At 36.3% G+C, this 20,491-nt stretch overlaps 1 protein-coding gene across 5 annotated transcripts in view; it reads right to left on the bottom strand.

The window, feature by feature from the left end:
* Window positions 1-20,491, bottom strand: part of LOC106084428 (tyrosine-protein phosphatase Lar) — a 710,785-nt gene that overhangs the window by 221,087 nt on the left and 469,207 nt on the right. For 2 of the 5 annotated variants that reach the window (XM_059365347.1, XM_059365349.1), the window contains exons 6-10: window positions 6,720-6,956; window positions 6,518-6,664; window positions 6,281-6,414; window positions 1,108-1,249; window positions 36-59 (exon numbers count right to left, since the gene is read on the bottom strand). In XM_059365347.1, the coding sequence (XP_059221330.1) occupies window positions 36-59; window positions 1,108-1,249; window positions 6,281-6,414; window positions 6,518-6,664; window positions 6,720-6,956 (684 nt within the window). Of the gene's footprint in view, window positions 1-35; window positions 60-1,098; window positions 1,250-6,280; window positions 6,415-6,517; window positions 6,665-6,719; window positions 6,957-20,491 lie in introns of all 5 variants that reach the window. The other 3 variants (XM_059365348.1, XM_059365350.1, XM_059365346.1) reach the window with 2 other exon arrangements.

Below are 20,491 nucleotides of genomic sequence, written 5' to 3'. Positions count from 1 at the left end.
GAAGAACAATAAAGATATGAGAAATGGGTACTTACTTGCTCCACCATATGTAAAATCGCCTAAATGTACGAATGTGAATTATACACGTCCAAATTGCGAATGCAATAAAATATGTTGAATTTTTTTTTGGAATATTATTTTTTTTTTCAGGGGAAGAAAAAGACGAAAATGTGTTTTTGAGTGGATATTTTTTTCTTTGAGAAGAGTAATGAAACTTAAAAGATAATAATGGTCATAAATTTTATGACAAATAAAAAACAAAGGAAAAGTGAAGGAAAAAAAATTTTGAAAAACTCAAAGAATATGGAAATAAAATCCTTTTTATGGTTTAGCATGGAAAGAGAAAGAGAACATATGGAATATGCATTAAAGTATATTTAAATGGAAATATCTGAAATGTCACATAAAAATGGGTATATTTAAGGAGACTTCATATTTAAATTTTGAAGTTCAGGCAAATATAAAAAAATTTTAATACATACAACAAGGTAAAGCTTTAACTAATGATTTCATTAACGGAGACATGAACACAAAGGTAATATATATGACAATTCAACTTGAGGCGTTTCGCCATTGTATGTAGGTTGCCACATTTAAGGTAGGGATAACTTTTATCCTAACTAAAGGTCTATTTTAAATGATGATGGCTAAAAGAAGGAAACAAATGATGGCGCAAGATGTTGTGATGTAGTTAAAACTGATTTAATAGTTGTCAGCTTAAGCATTTACGAAAAGCTTGACACTTCACGACTAGTTAAAAGCAAATTTGGAATTTCTGCTTGGGTTTGCAGAACAACAGATGGTTATTAAAACTAATGTTAGCATAATATTCTACTGCTTCAAAGGTATGGCGGATTTGGGTCTAATATTTTTAGATTTAAAGAATTCCGAATTTTTATAATTGAAAGAATTCAAAGAAGCATAGCTTAGCCCGCTTTAGTTTAAAAACCAAAATTTTGTTTCATAACTTTGAAATTTCAAAAAACGCAAAGCTTAAAGATCAGCAATAAAGTTCTTCTAGCACAGCCTAAGTATTTGATATTCTAATCTTAGTTTTATTTATAGAGCTAAATTTTTGTTACTTTTATTTATACTTACTTGTCTCACCAGTGGTACAAGTCGCTGGTATAGATGGAGGTCCTCTACCAATATTATTTACAGCTATCACATAGAATTCATATTCAGTATAAGGACTCAGTGCTCGTACCACATAGTACATGGTTATAATACCGCTAATCTCGCTGAAAGCCTGTTTAAGAAATGAAAATTTGTTAATTTAGGTAAAAAATGATTAAAAATATTAATATTCGAAGTCATCTCATGCAAAATTTCAGCCAAATCGGATAAGAATTTCTACCTCTAAAGCCTTAAGAAGTAAAAACCGATGATCGATTTATATGGCAGCAATATTAACTCTTTGAGGACGAATGCTCTAAAATCCACATTTATTAACGGATTTTCGAAATTTTGTATTCAATCGATAGAGAACCAATGAGAGTTTAAAACTCAGTCACAAAATTTAAAATATATTTTTTGCCGTTTGGTTTGGGTAAGATATCAAACACAAATATTTGCTTTATTTATTCATTGATTTAAAATTTCTTTTCTGTAGATTTCCTTTATCTTATGTAATATCATGAGCTGTTGAAAAAATGTAGCTCGAAGTAACTCTAACCCAATATCTGTCAGTTCAATCTAAATTTTCAAAATTATTGACTTGCCAAAGCCAACATTTAAGGAGGCCAATCTTTTTATACTCAGGATAGGGAGAAAATTGTTACTCGGCACAGCTCGAAAAATCGATTTCTGACCCTATATGACAAATATTCTTGCTTGTTTTCACATCTAGGTCAGTGATGGGCACACTCACGCAGTTGCGAATAATAAATTGTGTTTGTATGCGGGACATTATATCCCGAACAATCAACCAAGTGTAAAATAACAACAACGCAATGTAAAATAACAACAATGCGAAGATCGTACGAAGGCACACGAGTTGCTTTTACTGTCCGTGTGCGTTTGTTGGTTTTTCCTATGCTCGCGAGCATAGATATCTATGTGCGGTTGTGTGCCGTTGCCCATCTACTCTCTAGGTCGATCCATGTCAGTCATGTCTGTCTATCGAAATCATTAGAGCTTACGAGGGAATAATGCTATCCTCCTTAAATTTTGCACAGATATTTTTTATTAATGTAGGTGATTAGTGATTGCATGGAACATATCGGTTTGTATCGGTTTGATCGAAATCCCCAGATAAGGCTTCTTAAGCACCTATGAGAATTAAATTTTATCCGTTTTGGTTAGAGTTTTGCATTTAGAATACATTTATTGCCTCTAATACCCAAACCAGGTACGGTGCAGATAGATATAGCCTCGAATTTGCTTTTTGAGCCTCCAGATAACTCTTTTCTCTTATCCGATTTGACTCTTTATTATTATAAAAGTATGCTGACAGTGAGCGTCGCAATAAAGTGAACAAAAACCAAAATTTTACAGGTTTTTTTTGGCAAAAAACCCTCAAAGATACATTAATCGCTGAATAGCATATTGTTCTCAAAGAAACTTATTAATTCTCATAGTTTTTTAAATCAAACGTTTTTGTACACTTTATTTTGACGCACGCTGTATACCTCACCATAAGAACCATCGCCAACACAACAAGTCGCACTTGAATGATTGCTATGATGTTTCTGACAGTTTAAGCCATTTTTTAAACCACTTTTTCACCGGTATTTCCTCTTAGCCAAATAAAGGATAAGAGAAAAGAACTGCTATGCTACTGAAGATATATCAAGCTATGGTTCGATTCAGTAATTTAATGAATGTTGAAGACATTTATAGAAGCCATTGCGTAAAATTTCAACCAATTCCAATAAGAATTGCGCACTTTAGGGAGCCTATGGGAGGTGTATCAGACTATAGACCGCTTCACACCTCTTCTCTTAGAAGGTTGTAGGCTGATTTTGATTTTTTGTACGTCTTTCCAACGTTTAAACAGCAAATTAATTACTGAAAAAATCGCCGGAGATAACTCAAGATTTGCCATTTGCTGTTTCTGTGTATCCGTTAAAATTACAAAATAAAACTATGGATGTCTATATGCCAAATACGGTTACAAGAGGTCTCACTGCTTCAAATTTCGGGAAACAGGTCATAAGTTCTGTTATAGACTGTAATTGGTACGAGTGTAAAGGGATCTCTTGCAAATTTCGTAAATTCTGGGTAGGATAGATTGAAAAGAGGGTGCTGATATTAATTTGCCCCATCCCACTATGCACATAAACCTAAGCCAGTATTCGCCTTATAGTGCGCTCTACATACTAAAAAGTAACTTCGAAAATAAACTAAAGGGTGATTTTTTTGAGGTTAGGATTTTCATGCATTAGTATTTGACAGATCACGTGGGATTTCAGACATGGTGTCAAAGAGAAAGATGCTCAGTATGCTTTGACATTTCATCATGAATAGACTTACTAACGAGCAACGCTTGCAAATCATTGAATTTTATTACCAAAATCAGTGTTCGGTTCGAAATGTGTTCATTCATCGTAACGTTGCGTCCAACAGCATCTTTGAAAAAATACGGTCCAATGATTCCACCAGCGTACAAACCACACCAAACAGTGCATTTTTCGGGATGCATGGGCAGTTCTTGAACGGCTTCTGGTTGCTCTTTACTCCAAATGCGGCAATTTTGCTTATTTACGTAGCCATTCAACCAGAAATGAGCCTCATCGCTGAACAAAATTTGTCGATAAAAAAGCGGATTTTCTGCCAACTTTTCTAGGGCCCATTCACTGAAAATGATTTGCAAGCATTGCTCGTTAGTAAGTCTATTCATGATGAAATGTCAAAGCATACTGAGCATCTTTCTCTTTGACACCATGTCTAAAATCCCACGTGATCTGTCAAATACTAATGCATGAAAATCCTAACCTCAAAAAAATCACCCTTTAGTTCTGGAATTCTGTGTTACTAACAAAATCCTTAACTGTTTTTCATACCACGCCCTTAAGACTGTTCGTGTCTAGTATTGTGTCCCCTCCTAAGTGCCTATGTCTGTTAGCATCGAAAGCCGGGCAATGACAATGATCAACGTCTCACAATCTTCATACCTGTCTTACACATAATATCACTTCCGCACCTATTTTGCATGAGTGCCAATACAATTTACCGCCCGTAAAGATGTTCACACTCGACGTCCTCGCGGTTACTTTGACCCGGATGTCTGCCTGCAGGACCGTATTATGGTCAGGCAATCGGAAATCTCACTATCAGATTCCTACTCTACTTTCATAGACCTTTAATTTGTACAGGTCGACCTAAAGGTCAATTTGGAGGGGTTAGTTAGGGGTGGGCGGTCTCAAATTCGGATAACTGATTCGTATTCTTCTCCTATACACCTTTCATTTGAGTTTCATGAAATTTCTGCACGCCTACATGTTCGTATGTGTTCGATTTTTTGGAAGGAGTAGGTCCACCGGGCACTTGGTCGAAGAATGAATAAAAACAAGTAAAAACGAGATATGTTTGGCCGTGCCGAACTTTGGATACCCACCACCATGGATAAATTAACCATCCTCTTTTAAAAGAACTCCAATACCATATCCATAATAATATGCAAATGGGGGCTGGATCATATTTGATTCAGGTCCCGAGAACTCTTACAAAAGTCACAGTTTCAGCGAAATCGGTCAACAAATCCCCTTTTTGTGGTACTAAGACTCTAAATTGGAAGATCGATCTATATGGCAGCTGTATCTAAATATAGTCTGATCTGCACCATATATTGGTCGGATGATGAGGGGCTTAATACAAGTCACTGTTCAAATTACTGCGAAATCGGATAATAATTGCAGCTTTTATGGGCTTAAGACCCTCAATCAGCATATCGGTCTATATAGTGGCAATATATCTAAATATTGTCCCATCTGAACCATACTTAGATGTGATAACGAAAAGCTTAAAAAAACTTACTGTTTTAAGTTTCAGCGAAATTGGGTAATAAATGTAGCATTTATTGGCTGAACCATATTTGAGTCAAATATCGAGAGGCTTTAATCAACACACTATTTCAAATTTCAGGTCCAGACACTTGGCCTCAAATATTTACTTTGTCTACTCGCAATGGTCTTTCATTTAAAACGCTATTCGTACCATAGGAGACACATGTCAGTTTTGGAATTTTTTTTTGGGTTGGGGTGGCCTTCAGCTTCCTTTGAATTTACTCAATTTCCAAATACCTTTCAGTTCATCCCCATATAAGCATGTCTTGTTGAGGCTAAGGGGCCTCCTTTTTATAGCCGAGTCCGAACAGAGTGCCTCGGTGCGACAACTCTTTGGAGAGAAGTTTTACATGGCATAGTACCTCAAAAATGATGCCAGCATTAGGAGGGAAAAACCACCGCTGAAAATTTTTTCTGGTCTCGTCAGGATTCGAACCCAGGCGTACAGCGTCATAGGCGGACATGCTAACCTCTGCGCTACGGTGGTCTTGATATTAAATTCAATAATTTGCAAGCGTTGTTAGTTTGTAAGATGATTCATGGTTAAATTATACAATAGATCAAATTTAAGATGTTAGCGAGAGCTATTTAATCCAGTGTTGCCAAAAAGATAATAGCTAAAAAATCACCCTTTATAAGGTGTTTCGATAAAAAACTCGCCCGCAAAATTAATTAAAAAATTTACATACTTTACATGGTGAGAAGATGGATAACACTGTAGAACAGACAACCGGGGGTGGGAAATTCCAAGTTTAGGTGATAGTATTAGCTCAGTAGAGTTCTCAGGCCACAATTTTTTTGGGCCCCAAATTTTTAAGGTCTATTTCGTACTCTACTCCATTTAGGAAAAGGAGGTTTTGAGGTAGGAACATTCCTTTGATACTTGATTTTAAATTTAAATATGTGATTAGTGTTTTGGGTTACCTAAGGCAAAAATTCGTATAATTCGGTTCACGTTTCTCTGATATATGTATCTCGGATGTACCGAAAATTTTGGGATCCTTCGTCTTGTGCTTAGATCATATTAAAAGGGTCCTCAAAAGTTTGGCCTAAGAACTCTAAACTCTTTTGGGATTTTGCTGCACAAGCTTGGTATAAGGCCCTTATTAGGGTAGTGCCTAAAAAATTTCCACCCCGCATACATTGACCTCGAAGTTATTGCACATTTTTTAAGTTTTTAAGTTTTTAAATTCTTTAAATGTTTATATTATCTATTTTTTTGGGTGCAATTGGCTTTAAAACTTTATATCTAAACAAAATTATGTATTTTTTACCTGATTAGCGTTCTTGGGTTTATATTGTATCACATAATACTGCAAATCCTCAGGGCCTTTATAAGACCATTCCAGACGTACAGAGGTGGCTGTTACTTCAGAAATTTGTATATCCGTGGGAGCGGTAGGTAAAGCTATAAAGTCAAAGATAAATAAAGAAAAATAGCATTAAGGCTTTGTAACTCCAAGTTTTGGCTTAGTAACTCCAAAGTTATTAGACGTAATAAAAAAACCTACATTGAACTTTCACCACGGCCGTGGCTTCGATTTGACCCAATGATGAGGCAGCTATACAGGTATAATTTGCACTTTGTTGTATGTTTGTTAATTCCAATATATTTCGGCCAATGGGTATGCTATTTTCAGGAGTCAAGTCTTGGGCACCTAAAATTACATTTGTATTAAGAACCAAAACCAGATATCCATCTTTCTCTCTTACCTTTTGTCCATCTTACATGGGGCATGGGTGAACCCACCGCTATACAGGATAAATTCAGATTCGAGCCCAACATTACTTCATTTATGGGCTCTGGGGGTCTTGAGAAAGTGGGAGATACACGTCGTACTTTCACATAAAGATTGTTGGCCTTGGAGTGTTCTGTGCCCACTGAATTCTCAGCCACACACTCATATTTACCCTGATCCTCTTCACGGCTATTTTCAATTTGTAGGCCACCTGAAAAGATATTTTAGCAAAAAAAGAAAATTGAATTAAAGTTAAGCACTCTAGATCATATTTAATTTTATTTTTATATAGGGAGAATATGCCATACAAAATTGTTTTTTAATTTAATGTTGATTAAATAATAAACATAAAATTTTATAAGTTCCATGGAGTAATGGGAAAATCATGTTGCCGTTGATATGTTGACATAATGACCCTGCCATACCATTTTGCCCTGCCTTGCCAAGAAGGCAAGTCCATTCAGTGGCCATAAAATCTCTGGAGTATATATGAGGGCCATGATTGGTTTTTGGTGGCACTGCGGTTGATCAAATTGCTTTAAACTTTATAAACACACATCAATAGGCTATGCACATATGGTTATGATTGTGTGTGTGTGTATTTTTGTGAACATAACAAAATATGAGTGTTGGTAGAATACAACACTTTCTATGTGTTGTTGGTAATGGGAATTTTTGTTTTTGCCATATCTGTTAAATGTTATTAAAAATAATGTTTATGACATAATTTCTATAGATATATATCTTTTTTTTTGCAGATTTTTAATATACTCTTAGGCGCTTTGCATAACCAAAAACCATACATCAACCACATAACATATCGCAAAATCCATGCAACCCTCTATTCCCTTTTGCTAAACATTTTTGCTGTAAAAAGCTTCTATGTCTGCTTCAAAAAATTCAATATTTTTCCCCCTTATTTTATATTTAATATTTGAAAACTAGCCGTCGTCTGTTTTGTGGTAAAGCACCATGCAAAAACACAATATATGAATTGGTTTGTATAAAACAAAATGCGGTCAATACATATTGGTTAGGCCAGTAACAAGCAAGCACCGTGCAAGCATACGAGTATGTACAAATTTTTATTTTATACCTTTACTGAATGGAACATGTTCACATTACTTCAAAAAGATGCCATATATCCTTGGTTAAATGAAAATTTATGCTTAAAATATGTGACCATTCTCAGCCAACCAAGCATGGTTGGTTTTTAAATCTTTATATATTATTCTTTACTTGAAAATAGATAGGGCGTAGAGTTTTAGGTTTGCTTGCAGGTAAAAGTTTTTAAAATTTATTATAAAAATTAAAGCATACTTTTTGGGGGAGGAGGATTGTGAAAGTAATATTTTCCTAAAGGTATATCAGATGTAGTTTCCAATTATAGACATGAAAACTAGGTCATACAGACCAAATGCTTTCGAAGAGTTTCAAATGTGTAAGTGGAAAAAAATCCAAGTATTTGTAAGGATACATTAGAATTTTTTTCCAACTGACAAGTTGTAAATATTTATTGCATACATTTGGGGGAAACTTGGAGAAGTAGTAAATAGACCTTAAGATTTAAAATATAAATGTGTTATAAATCTTTGATCTTTTTTAATAAAAACTTAATAAATAACACAACCGGCCAGTGATAGTTTTGAGAAAAACGAATAAACAATAAATTACTAAAAATATAAGTTAATACAAATAAAAGTGCATATTTTCGGGAAGTTGAGTATTCATAAAAAGCATGAACCCGATGGGAGAAAATAGAAACATGAGTATAAGTATAATGCAATCCAGGTAAGTATAATGCAATCAAGTTTAAAAATGCATCAAAATGTATACGCTCAACTGTGTCACAATAGATGTCTATTGTGACCCAGCACTAAGCTAAAGCTGGGCGTTTGCAGGAGATCTGTCCTTCCTCTACGGAAGTTAAATACGTGGGCATGATTTTCAACAGAAAATTAAGAGGAAAGGGTTGCAAGAGGAATTAATGCATTGCTTTCCTTTCCCAGGTTTTGGATAGTGTTGATAGCTAAGTAACGGGGTACCTCTGCAGTGCAGATCTCTGCATTGAAGAGTAGTACCTCTAGAGAAACGCTGTATTCCATTATGCATCTTACGCCTTTGCAATCGGGAACCTTGCGTTCTTCAAACTATTATATTATGGCGACTATATGTTATATATACTGCATCTTTTGTCTTTGCAATCGGTAAACTTTCGTTCTTCAAACGATTATATACCACGGGAATCCTTCCTTGTTACGGGCTGGCTAAACCTTCTTTTCCAGGAGTAGAATATCTGGGCTGGTGTTACCCCGCCCTTTCCAGGACCTTCTGTATAAAAGATTGGTCTAAATTTGTTAGGGGAATGGAGAAGTGATTATTGAATTCCTTGAAGTTAGGGAATCATAAAGGCTTCGTTAGGGGAATGGAGAAGTGATTATTGAATTCCTTGAAATTAGGGAATCATAAAGGCTCCATACAGAAGTTGCGTTTTTGAAGCACTTAGGAAGATGTCGATGTTGGAAGGGCTGCTAGAAGGCAATGCTGAAGTCTCTGCCGTCGGGAAATTTGAGATTTAAACTGGTTAGGAAATGCCAAGAGTTTCATCGATCGGTGTTCAATCAAGAAGTGGCGGGAAATGGGGCGGCTGAGTATCTAAACTGAAATGGATTGCTAGTGAGCGCCCATCGTGCCACTGATTCCATTCCGCAAATCCTTCTCTATTTTAGCCTTTCGGTACGGTAAGCGCTTCTACGCTAATCGCGCAACGAGGCAGTGGATGAATTGGGCTGTTGAGTAGGCAAGGGGCATAGGAAGCATAATCGCGGACCTCGTCATAAGACTCTTTAATGTAGCGCTGGACCCAAGGGGATGCGGACTTTTACAGGGCCTACGGTGACAAGGAGGAATTGGTCAATACTTCTTTTCCCGCTAGGAAAATGTCCACGATTTGGTCAATATTTTTTTCTGTGGTTGGTATCGCTTTTTATACCCACCACCGAAGGCTGGAGATATATTTGTTTTGTAATTCCGTCCCCTGTTCCTTAATGGAATGTTCATGGGCAAATTTTCATTTGCAATTTCATCTGTTACATATCGAAATATACATTTCCGACTCTACAAAGTTTATACTAGAGAACTGCACAGCCAAATTTTCATTTACAATTCCGTCGGAAACATATCAAAATATCCGTTTCTGACTCCAAAAAGTATATATCAGAGAACTGCATGAGACCCAAAATTTGGCTCTCAATAGCCACTTTGGCCAAAGGAATTGTCTGTTATGCATGGCACCTAAAAACAACGTTAGCTAGAAACACACGCACATATGGAATAGAGTGAGAGATGCCCGAACATTTTAGTAATCGTTCAGTCGATGTGTTTTTCAATTTAGTTGACGGACATTATGTGTTGTTTGCAAATAAGCACCATTCAGATGAGTGCTAATGAAGCCAAAGCAAGCGGAGCTATGAGACATCAAGTGTTGTTAAGAGGCAATGTGAGCCCTCGTGCGTATTGCTTAAAAAGCAAAATATGATTGACCATCATTTTATGCTCATCGGCAAAAACACTTACAATATCTCAACGAATTTAAAGGAGCATTTCGCTGAGAGTCTTTAGCGTCAACAACAATTGCTGGTATAAGGTGTGAGCATACCATTTGCTTCATGGCTATCGTGTGCACTTATTTTTGATGTAGCTGGCTGCTGTTCTCTGGTATGGGTGGGAGAAAAACAAAACAAGTAAAAAATATGCCGTGTGAGGACGAGTAGAGATATTTCTTGAAAATTTGGAACGTTTAGAGCTGAGTTGTAATAGAGATTGTGTGCACAATATCAAGGCTCTAGGTGGTCCGGGCGCTTCTTGGCAGTCCCCTAAAATTGGTCACCTCGGCATTTCGAAAAATTGGGCTGCCAAATTTTTATTGAAGTCCGAAGTGTAATATTTTTTTCATGTTTTTTTTTATTTTCTCCCACTGTGCGTCGTAAAATTCTAAAACGCCATGTTCGTCCGTCCGTCTATTTATGGTTATCACGCTACAGTCTTTAAAAATTAAGATATTGAGCTGAAACTTCGCACAGTTAATTTCTGTTACCATAGGCATGTCAAGTTTGAATATGTGTTGTATAAGACAATATCTTGATATAGACCCCATAAAAACCGATCCACGGATTTGACTTTTTGAGCCCTTAGAAGCCTCAATTTTCAGATGAAATTTGGAACAAAGACTTGTATTATGGCTTCCAATATCCATGGCAAGTATGACCGAATCGATCTATAAACAGATATAGCCCCCATTTAAACCGATCCCCGGATTTGATTTCTTCAACCCTTAGAAGCAGAAATTTTCAATTGATTTGGCCGAAATTTAGCCCAAAGCTCCATCTTATGACTTAAAACATCAGTGCCCAGTTTTGTCCTAATAGGTCAATATGATGATATAGGTCTCCCTTAGTACCGATATCCCGGTATGACATCTAGAGACTAAAATAATTCAAATACAGTTAAAAGGTAAATTTTTAGCGGAATCCATAGTGGTGGGTACCCAAGATTCGGCCCGGCCGAACTTAGCACGCTTTTACTTGTTATTTCTCATTTTCGTTTGAAATTTAGGTGATGGGAAAATAACGATAGTATCGATACTATCGATATTTATTATTAGAAATATCGAAAATATCGAATGTAGCGATTATCGATAGTTTGCCAGCTCTAGTCGGATAATATTTATACCCTACACCACTACAGTGGTAGAGGGTATTATAACTTGTGAATTTGTTTGTAACACCCAAAAGGAAGAGATATTGACCCATTGATAAGCATACCGATCGACACAGAATTACTTCCTGATTCGATATAACTATGTCCGTCTGTCCATGTTAATTTGTGTACAAACTATAGGTCGAAATTTTCATCCGATCCTCTTCAAATTTGGTTACGGCATGTTTTTCGGCTTAAAGACTATTAAAATTGGAAAAAATCGGTTCAGATTTGTATATAGCTTCCATATATATGTTCGTCCGATTTACAGTAATACTGCAATAAAATGGTCATTTGTTAAGCGATTCTCGCGAAATTTGGCAGGAAGGATTTCCTTATGACTGCCGTCATTAGAGGTGAATTTCATAGAAATCGGGGTTCAGATTTCGATATAGCTCCCACATATATATATTCGTCATTTTTGCAGTGATAATGCAATAAAATGCTCATTTATTAACCGATTCTCTTGAAATTTGTTAGGAAGGATTTTCTCTAGACTCTCGGTGAATTTCATGAAAATCGGTTCAGATTTAGATATATCTCTCGTATACATAAATCGCCCCATTTTCACTCCTAGAGCCACTGCAAGCGCATTTATTGAGCAATCTTCCCAAAATTTTGTAGAACGCTTTTCTCGATGACTTCCATAATGTCTATTAAGTTTTCTCGAAATCGGTTCAGATTTAGACATAGCTCCCATATATATTTTCGTCCGATTTGTAGTAATCCTGCAATCAAATGATCAGTTGTTAATCGATTCTCTTGAAATATGGCAGGAAGGATTTTCTCTTGACTCTCCACATTATAGATGAATTTCATAGAAATCGGTCCAGATTTAGATATAGCTGCCATATATGTATATCGCACGATTTTAACTTCTAGAGTCACAGCAAGCGCATTTATTGGCCAATCTTGCCAAAAATTTTCACAACGTTTTCCTCGACGACTACCACAATATCTGAGAAGTTTGCCCGAAATCGGTTCAGATTTAGATATAGCTCCCATATATATGTTCCCCAGATTTTGGTTAATTATTAATAATGTTGTCATATTTCAACCGTATTTATTACAGTTTGATCATATTCGCTCGAAATATGATAAGCATTGTTTTATAACCCTGAAAATATCCGCCGAAGTCCATCAAAATTGGTTCAGAATTGGATCTAGCTCCCCCATTGCACTTATAGGGTAGGTGTAGGGTATTATTATTATTATTCCTTACTGGTTGAATATAGCTTTCAAACCATTATTCGATATTCCTGATACAGGTTGATAAATGGTGCATCAATGTGATTAATGCATATACCTGAGGTGGGGATATTCAAACGGAATCGTACTAGGGTGGAAGCCTATTTGTGTTCTGTTTCATCTATGTCCTTTTTTCACGGACCCAAAATCCAAAAAGTGAAGGGGATACCAATCGAGGTAACTAGTCGCGAGCACTTCGACATAACCTAAATAGTATTTTTAAAAGAATTACTGTAAACTCTATGCCATATTTTAAATGTACTCGTTTAATTTTTTTAAACTTCTTTTTTTTCGTGTAGAAACTTTTTTCTATAAAATGAGTTATAATTATTTTCAATGATATTTAAATTCTATTTAAGTTCTAAAAGCAAACCATTTTATAAATATTTGTCCAAAATTTGAGGCATGCTTTTAGGATAATAGGGAAAATTGTTTTTAAGCAGCTTACAACCAGAATTGATTTTCCACATAAAAAAAAAACCCAAAAGCCCAGTTTTAGCAATCAAATAACTGGTAATACACAATTGTTGCATGCACCACTATTGCTTCAATATTAAGCAATTCCCATATACACCCTTCCCTAGTTTCGTTTCCAATACTAAAAACATGTATTACACTGCAGAATTGTAACAGCAACACGTAAACACATTTCATATTATTTATATGTTTTTTGCAGCTCTAGCATTGTGTCTATATCATTGACGATGCGCTTGCAACGATTTATTGTATGCCTAAAAGTATGCAATGTCATGTGATAGATATTGTTTTATTATATTTGCCTAGCCGTAGACAAAAGCTCTAAAAATTTGCCGGTTTTCCTGAATTTCGTAAAAGTACAAACTGGAAAGAGAAACATAAAAAAATACATACGACAAAAAAAAATGTGCCACACGGACACTTTATTGTTTCTGTATTGTATATTTATAACCATTTTAACGAATACTTTTAAATCATTTTAATGGCATCACTCCTTAGTGGTCACAGAGAGATGCCGACCTTTTACAATGGGAAGGTGGATCGATAGTATGGCAGGATAGCCGTCACGTTTTTCAACATAACGGCACATGCTTCAATAGAAACTGATGGCATTTATTATGGGGAGGTGGTTTTGGTGTCTAATACCTGTTACAATGGCCTCATCATCATCATTGAAACATCTATCACACATAAAATGTACAAACAAGGAGGAGGGATTGTTGTGACCATTGATGTGTTAAGTTTTGCTTCCGTGCATCACAACAACAACGTCAAAAAACAAGAAACGAAAAGTAAAAGTAAAAACCAATGTCATCATCAACAACATAACCGCGCCATAGCCATCGTTATCAACACAGCTCGAACCATCAGAAGAGCAGTGTCCCTGCTCCCATCCCACCATGTTCAGCGGCAAAAGCATACGTATGGCTTCAAATCTACCGATCCACTAACCAACCAACAACAACATCAAACCGAATACAAATAAAACATTTTATTTTTGATTGCTGCCTTTGCTTAGATTGATTCGTTCGCTTTTATTGTCCTGTTGCCAGCGATGAGGGCGGATCTTTGATGCTCTTCTTTGGACATGAATAACCTATTTTAGGAACCCGCCGAATCGTTTTTGCGTTTTTTTTTATTATTTTCCCATAACAAAAAGATTTGATTGTTTTTTCGTCACTTGTTTCATCCCCCACGGTTTAGTGGGCGGACAATTTCGAAAATTTAAATCTATCACTTGGCCGCTTTTAAATATTCATGGGGTTTTGGATATATAGCCAGCAGGCAGTGCTAAAAACAATAGTGGCAACAAACAAGCATAACTGTCGACCGTTTAAAGAAAGTGTAAAGAGACAAAAACAAATTTAAAATCATTTCGTTGCATACTTTTGTGATGATGAATATTCAAGCATGTTTTTAGGAGTTTAGAAAACAAAAAGGATCATAAATAAGAAAACTGCATTTGGGGATTTAAATGGACGGCAATAAAAAAAAAAATTATTTTTTTTATCAAATAGGTTGCATACATTTAGGTATCAACTATTTAAAAGTATGTTTTTAAGCGATATAGATTCAAAAGAATGAAATTTCAGAAAACAAAAATATTTCGAATGCGAAAAACGCTAAATAATAGAAAAAAGTACATTATCAAAGAAATGTATCAAATTGAACAAATCGTTATAAATGCTTGGTTTTCGACCTGGAGCGGAAATTGATTGAATTTTTCAATATTAGTGGCTATATCGCACTTTTGGACCTATACCAAGAAAATTCAGGGCATGTAAGAAAGAGTTTTTAAATATTAGTGGCTATATCGCACTTTTGGACTTATACCAAGAAAATTCAGGGCATGTAAGAAAGAAGGAAAGTCCAAACGGAAGAATTTTGTCATATGGAATGCTTGCTGGTGTAAAGGGTACTTTAAGATTGCTAAAGCTAAGGCGAAAGGCGGTTCATTTATAAATAGCTTGCAGAGACCAATCATTTCTTCTACTGATAAGCTATCCCATAAACATCCGGATAGATGATAGAATTTTAACAATTCTGTTTTCTATCCCATATTAACGTTTTAATTAAAAATTCTTATTTAATTTTATTATAAACTCTTTATTCAATTTAAAATAGCTCATGCTGGATATCTCATGTCATTTGAAACCACATTTGAAAATGTATCCCTACCCTTACTACATGCAGTACCTTTGTCAAAACAATTAACTATAGGCAACGAACAGGATACATTAGCTACCAAGATTTGTTTAACTAACATCGCCAGACAATAGACAATACACCACATCTCTAGGAAAACTAAACAGATTACATGACTAAATGTCATATCACAACCCATATCAACAAAGAACTGTGACTTACGCCATGGCGGCTTATTTGCAGCAGCAATGTAAACTAAATCATGGTCATCATCAAAAGCCAAATCTTGTCAGAAGGCTCTCTATAAAAACTGTAAGCGATAAACCATCCATGAGGCTTCCTACTCCAGACCCATGCATTAAATGGGTATTAGGCACGTATGAAAACGAAACGCGCTAACAAGGATACAGGTTTTGCTCAATACGCACACTCACACATATATACCAACATGGTCAGCACATATAGTTGGCCTCTAAAGGGTGTTTTTTGGGTTGGCATAATTTATAATACTAATTAATACCAAGTGATTTCCTTGGACTTTTTGTTCTTTTAATTTGTATTCTCTTTATTAGAGTAAGAGGGTAAACTTACTTTGTCACTCAGTTTTTAACACCTCGATATATGAATTAGATTCTATAAAGTATGTATATATATATATATGTATGTTTAACCCTATAAGGGGCATATGTATTCTTGATCTACATGAGTTGATGTGTTCGTCAGTTCGCTTGTCCATCGAAAGTACGCTTACTCTTGAAGTTTTAACTACACTGATAGAAAGATGACGGTACTTTGCCAATACCGCCTGGTATTATTTTATTCGCGTCGTTGGCAAAGATGTTTAATACCAGTTGGAATCAAGTCAATACCAGACAAAGGAGGCTCTTACAATTTGACGGAGCCACATTTGTAATCTTGTCATCGAACCAGAAATGTTGATGGGCTTTATACTTAAAATATGGACGCCTTTATAAAATATTTGTTAAACAAATAATAAAATGTTTTAATACAATTTGAGTGCGTAGAACAAAAGTCGTCGCTGGCAACCTTCAGTTTGTCAGCATGTTTTTCGATTAGACAGTGACCTGTCATGACGGACACAATGACTGAGAAGTCTGTTCTAGCCAGTGACAGCAAAGCGGTAGACCTCTTCCAGTCTAGATAAGGCCACATAGTTTTGGAATGCTCACAGACCACCCATTGTAACCATCTACCATTCAATGTCCTTCAGGCCTGGTGCTGAAAACTTAGCTTGCATGTCGCTAGAGGCGTACCCGCAGATTCCAGTATCGCTGAAATGTGTAGGGTAGTTCCTAGTCTCGTAAGCTCGTCCGCTTTACAATTCCCTGGGATATCTCTGAGGCCCGGCTCCCAGAACAGGTGAATTTTAAGCTGTTCAGCAATCTCCTGTCAGATCTCTCATCTGCCAGTCGAAGGTGGTTTTTGTGTTCAGCAATATGTTTTTCAGGGATTTAATGGCTGCCTGGCTGTCTGAGAAGATACTTATGCCAATCGTCGTAATGACATTGTAACTTAGCCATTACACCACTTACTTAATTGCAAGGATCTTCGCTAGATACACACTGCAGTGGTCAGGTAACCTTCTCGTTATGGCTAGTTCAAGATCTTTAGAGTACACCTCAAAGCCCACCTGGTCGCCTAGTTTGAAGCCATCCGTATAGAAGTCTATGTAACATCTATTACCAGGGATATCGTAGTTCCAATCGGTTCTATCAGAAATAGTGGTACAGTACTTTTTATCAAAAAGCGGCTCAGGTAGGGTGTAATCCACACTGCATGGAAAATAGGACATTGTATCGAAGACCAAAGAGAAAGCTCCCTTAGATTCACGGCAGTGGTCGCAGCAATTTGTCTAGCCACAATTTCCAGAGGCATAATACGTAGCATTAAATTTAGTTCTCAGTGCGGCTGCGATGCACAAACAAGCCATTCTTTGGATCCGGTTGGCTATTGAACAGTAGTTGGACTTTTGAAGCGTCGTCCACCAGGCCACAACACCATATAGCATTAAAGGTCGGACAACTGTAGTATATACCCAATGCATAACGCTCGGTCTAAACCCCGAATCTTTGCCAATGGCTCTCTTGGAGGTGCAAGGGCAAGATTTGCCTTTTTTCCCATTCCAAAATTTGCCCTTTGGATTTGAAGTTCAATTTCCCGACCAGCAAAACACCCAGGTATTTTGCGCTTTCTGTAAATGGAACATTTTCTCCTCCCAAGAGACAGGTGCCACTGCAGGCTACTTGTATATCGCACGGATTTATACTTAGACCACTTTCGATGGCCCACTTTGCTGTTACAAGTTTTAGTTTCAATTCTACATAGAGACAAGATTTTATTAAAAATTTTCCAAAAACAAAATTTCAATGTAATATTTTAAGACAAAATTTCAAAGAAATTTTTTCTAAAGCCTCAAATATTAATGAAATTTTTCCAAACACAGAATTTCAACGAATTTTTTTAATAAAGATTCTACCCTTTTTTTTATAAAATTTTAATACAATTGTTTGTAAAGAATTTTTCAATGAAATCTTTTTTAAAGATAAATTTTTAATAAAAATTTTCCAAGTCCAATTCCAATTTTTTCTTAAAACAATATATCGAAAAAAATTTCTCTAAGAAGAATTTCCCTAAAATTTCGACTGTTTTATTTCTAAATAATGCTGTTTTTCAATTCAAGCTCGAGGCTCTATGTTATTTTAACTTATTTACATATCAATGTTTCAATGGAATACATTTAATGCACATGATTAATTAAAATGAAAAACAATAAAACCTCGAGCTTGATTTTAAAAAGCAGCAAAATAGAACACAACATGACACGGTATAGCTGTGAGCACCACACGGGCTGGAACATTAAGCACCAATTCGTGTGGTGTTCATTGCTGCCACGAGAAGCTTAGCTGCGAACTACCGGGCGCGTCCACAGGTTGCGGATAGTGGAATACTCCGGAGTAGCTGCAACGGCAGTCGCGGCGGTATCGAGGGGAGAGTCTCAGTGAGAGACCGGGTGGCAACGGCTCTTGCACAAATACCGAGTGCCTATGATGCTCGATATGACAAGGCGAGTTATTGGTTATTTAAATAACCAATGACCACTCTTTTTCTGTGGAGACTGGTCCTTTGGACCGGAACGAGCTTGCTTACCTACAGGAGCTTGACGAAAACCCACCTCCACATGAAAATGTGGCTACAACAAAAACAAAATTAACAACATTTTATACTTTTATTCTTCAAATGTTGGTCCAAATCGGTTCATAACCTGATATAGCTCCCATATCTCCTGATTATACTTTTTGAGCCTCCAGAGGGCGCTATTCATATTTGATTTTCTACAATGACTTCTTCCATGACTTTTAACCTACATGCCTAATATGGTCTACGTCGGTCCATTACCTGATATAGCTCCCATATAAACGGCCTTCCCGATTTTACTTCGTGAGCCACTAAAGGGCGCAATTCTTATCCAATTTGGCTGAAATTTCGCACAATGACTTCTACTTTGGCTTCCAACAGCCAAACCAAGTGTGTCCCCAATATGTTCATAACTTGGTCCAAGCTCCAATGGCATAGCAATTTTTATCCATTATCTTTTGTTTGCCCATAAAGAGTAAACGAGCAAAAAACTTGACACATGCGATCCAAGTTGGAGGGTATTTAACATTAAGCTCGGCCGAACTTAACTCAGTATTACTTGTTTAAATTCACATTTAAAATTCTGTCACTCTAAAAAAAATCACATGTTTAAGTGATGCATGAAAGAAGAGACCACAAGTTTTGGCATTAGAGGGGATTTAATGTGTAAAAGGCTTTTTGCCTTCAAGTTATATATCATCATGCGAGAAACGAGAATGAAATGTAGTAAAATATAGTGATGATGAAGGAGCTAGTGACACTGGTATCAAGAAATAATGGTGAGCAGCTAGGAGACTCAAGGCTTCAGGTTACTTGTGCCAGCTAACATCAAAGGGTGGTTGGGGTTTTTTAATTTGGGTTGAGCATAAAAGGAGACAAAGTAAGTTTGGGGGAGGCCTTTGGTAGGCCGTGGACTTGTGGTGCTATTTGGGGTGAGACCCAATAATGTTGGGCTTAGTTGGTCATAATAATGGCAATCACGTTGATAACTGCCAGTGATAATTATGATGAAGGCGTAGGCGATGATGTTCATGATGTCGTTTTACCTTTTGTGCCAATTTTCCAAGGAACTTGCCGCAAACATTGGGTGTCACTTCATCATCGCTCTGTCGACTCAACTCTGGCCATCAGCATTACCTTCACTGGGTTTATGACAATTTTATGGCATTTTATGTTAGGGAGTGCGGCAGTATGAAGGGACTCTCCCTGCCAAAAAAAGGCAAAAAGCGTGGCCATTAAACATGCCCTTGCAAGGCTTTAAATAAATTATTGGGTTCTTAAGATTCAGAGCATGTTATAGTTATAGGGTTGTGAAAATGTATCTCCCTTTCTCTCACTTTGGTTTTTGCAACATTTAGTAACATCCTTAGTTGACTGGATTTCATTTAATGGCCTTAACAAATGTAAAAATGTACGCGAAGCTGCGTGCAAAAGTAAACGGCCTCTTAAGATTTTCTCGTCTTCTTATGCAGCAGCAAATAAATTCAAACTAAAAGCATTGTTATTCCCGCCTTTTTATATTTACTGGCTTATTAATAATATAAAGGTGGCTGCTGATATGCTTTGAACAAAGAGGTCACACTTAAGCCTAAATATAGGCTACACAAATGATGTTTGGGCTCAACATACACACAGTTGTCGACAGATCTGCTTGCTGGACAAAAAGTCTGCGACAGAAGATTTATGAAAATGTAAAAGGGTGCAGTTACAAAGAAATAATGTTGAATTTCTGATGAAGACATTTAATTAATTTTCATTGAAGGTATTTTATGTGTAACATTAGATGATGTTTCTAATGAGTTCCAAGTAAACAAACACAGATATTTGGTAAGGCAATAAAATCTAATTGATAAAGGATTCATTAATGAGCAGTTTATGTGCTGTACCCAAACAAATGGGTTAAAATTAAAGAATTTTAAGATTTAAAACCACAAATTTTGCATAGGAACAACTTTTAGTAAA

This window comes from Stomoxys calcitrans, chromosome 3 (assembly GCF_963082655.1).
Source record: "Stomoxys calcitrans chromosome 3, idStoCalc2.1, whole genome shotgun sequence".
NCBI lineage: Eukaryota > Metazoa > Arthropoda > Insecta > Diptera > Muscidae > Stomoxys > Stomoxys calcitrans.
Note: the sequence above shows the minus strand (reverse complement) of the source record. Positions and strands in the feature narration are given on the sequence as shown.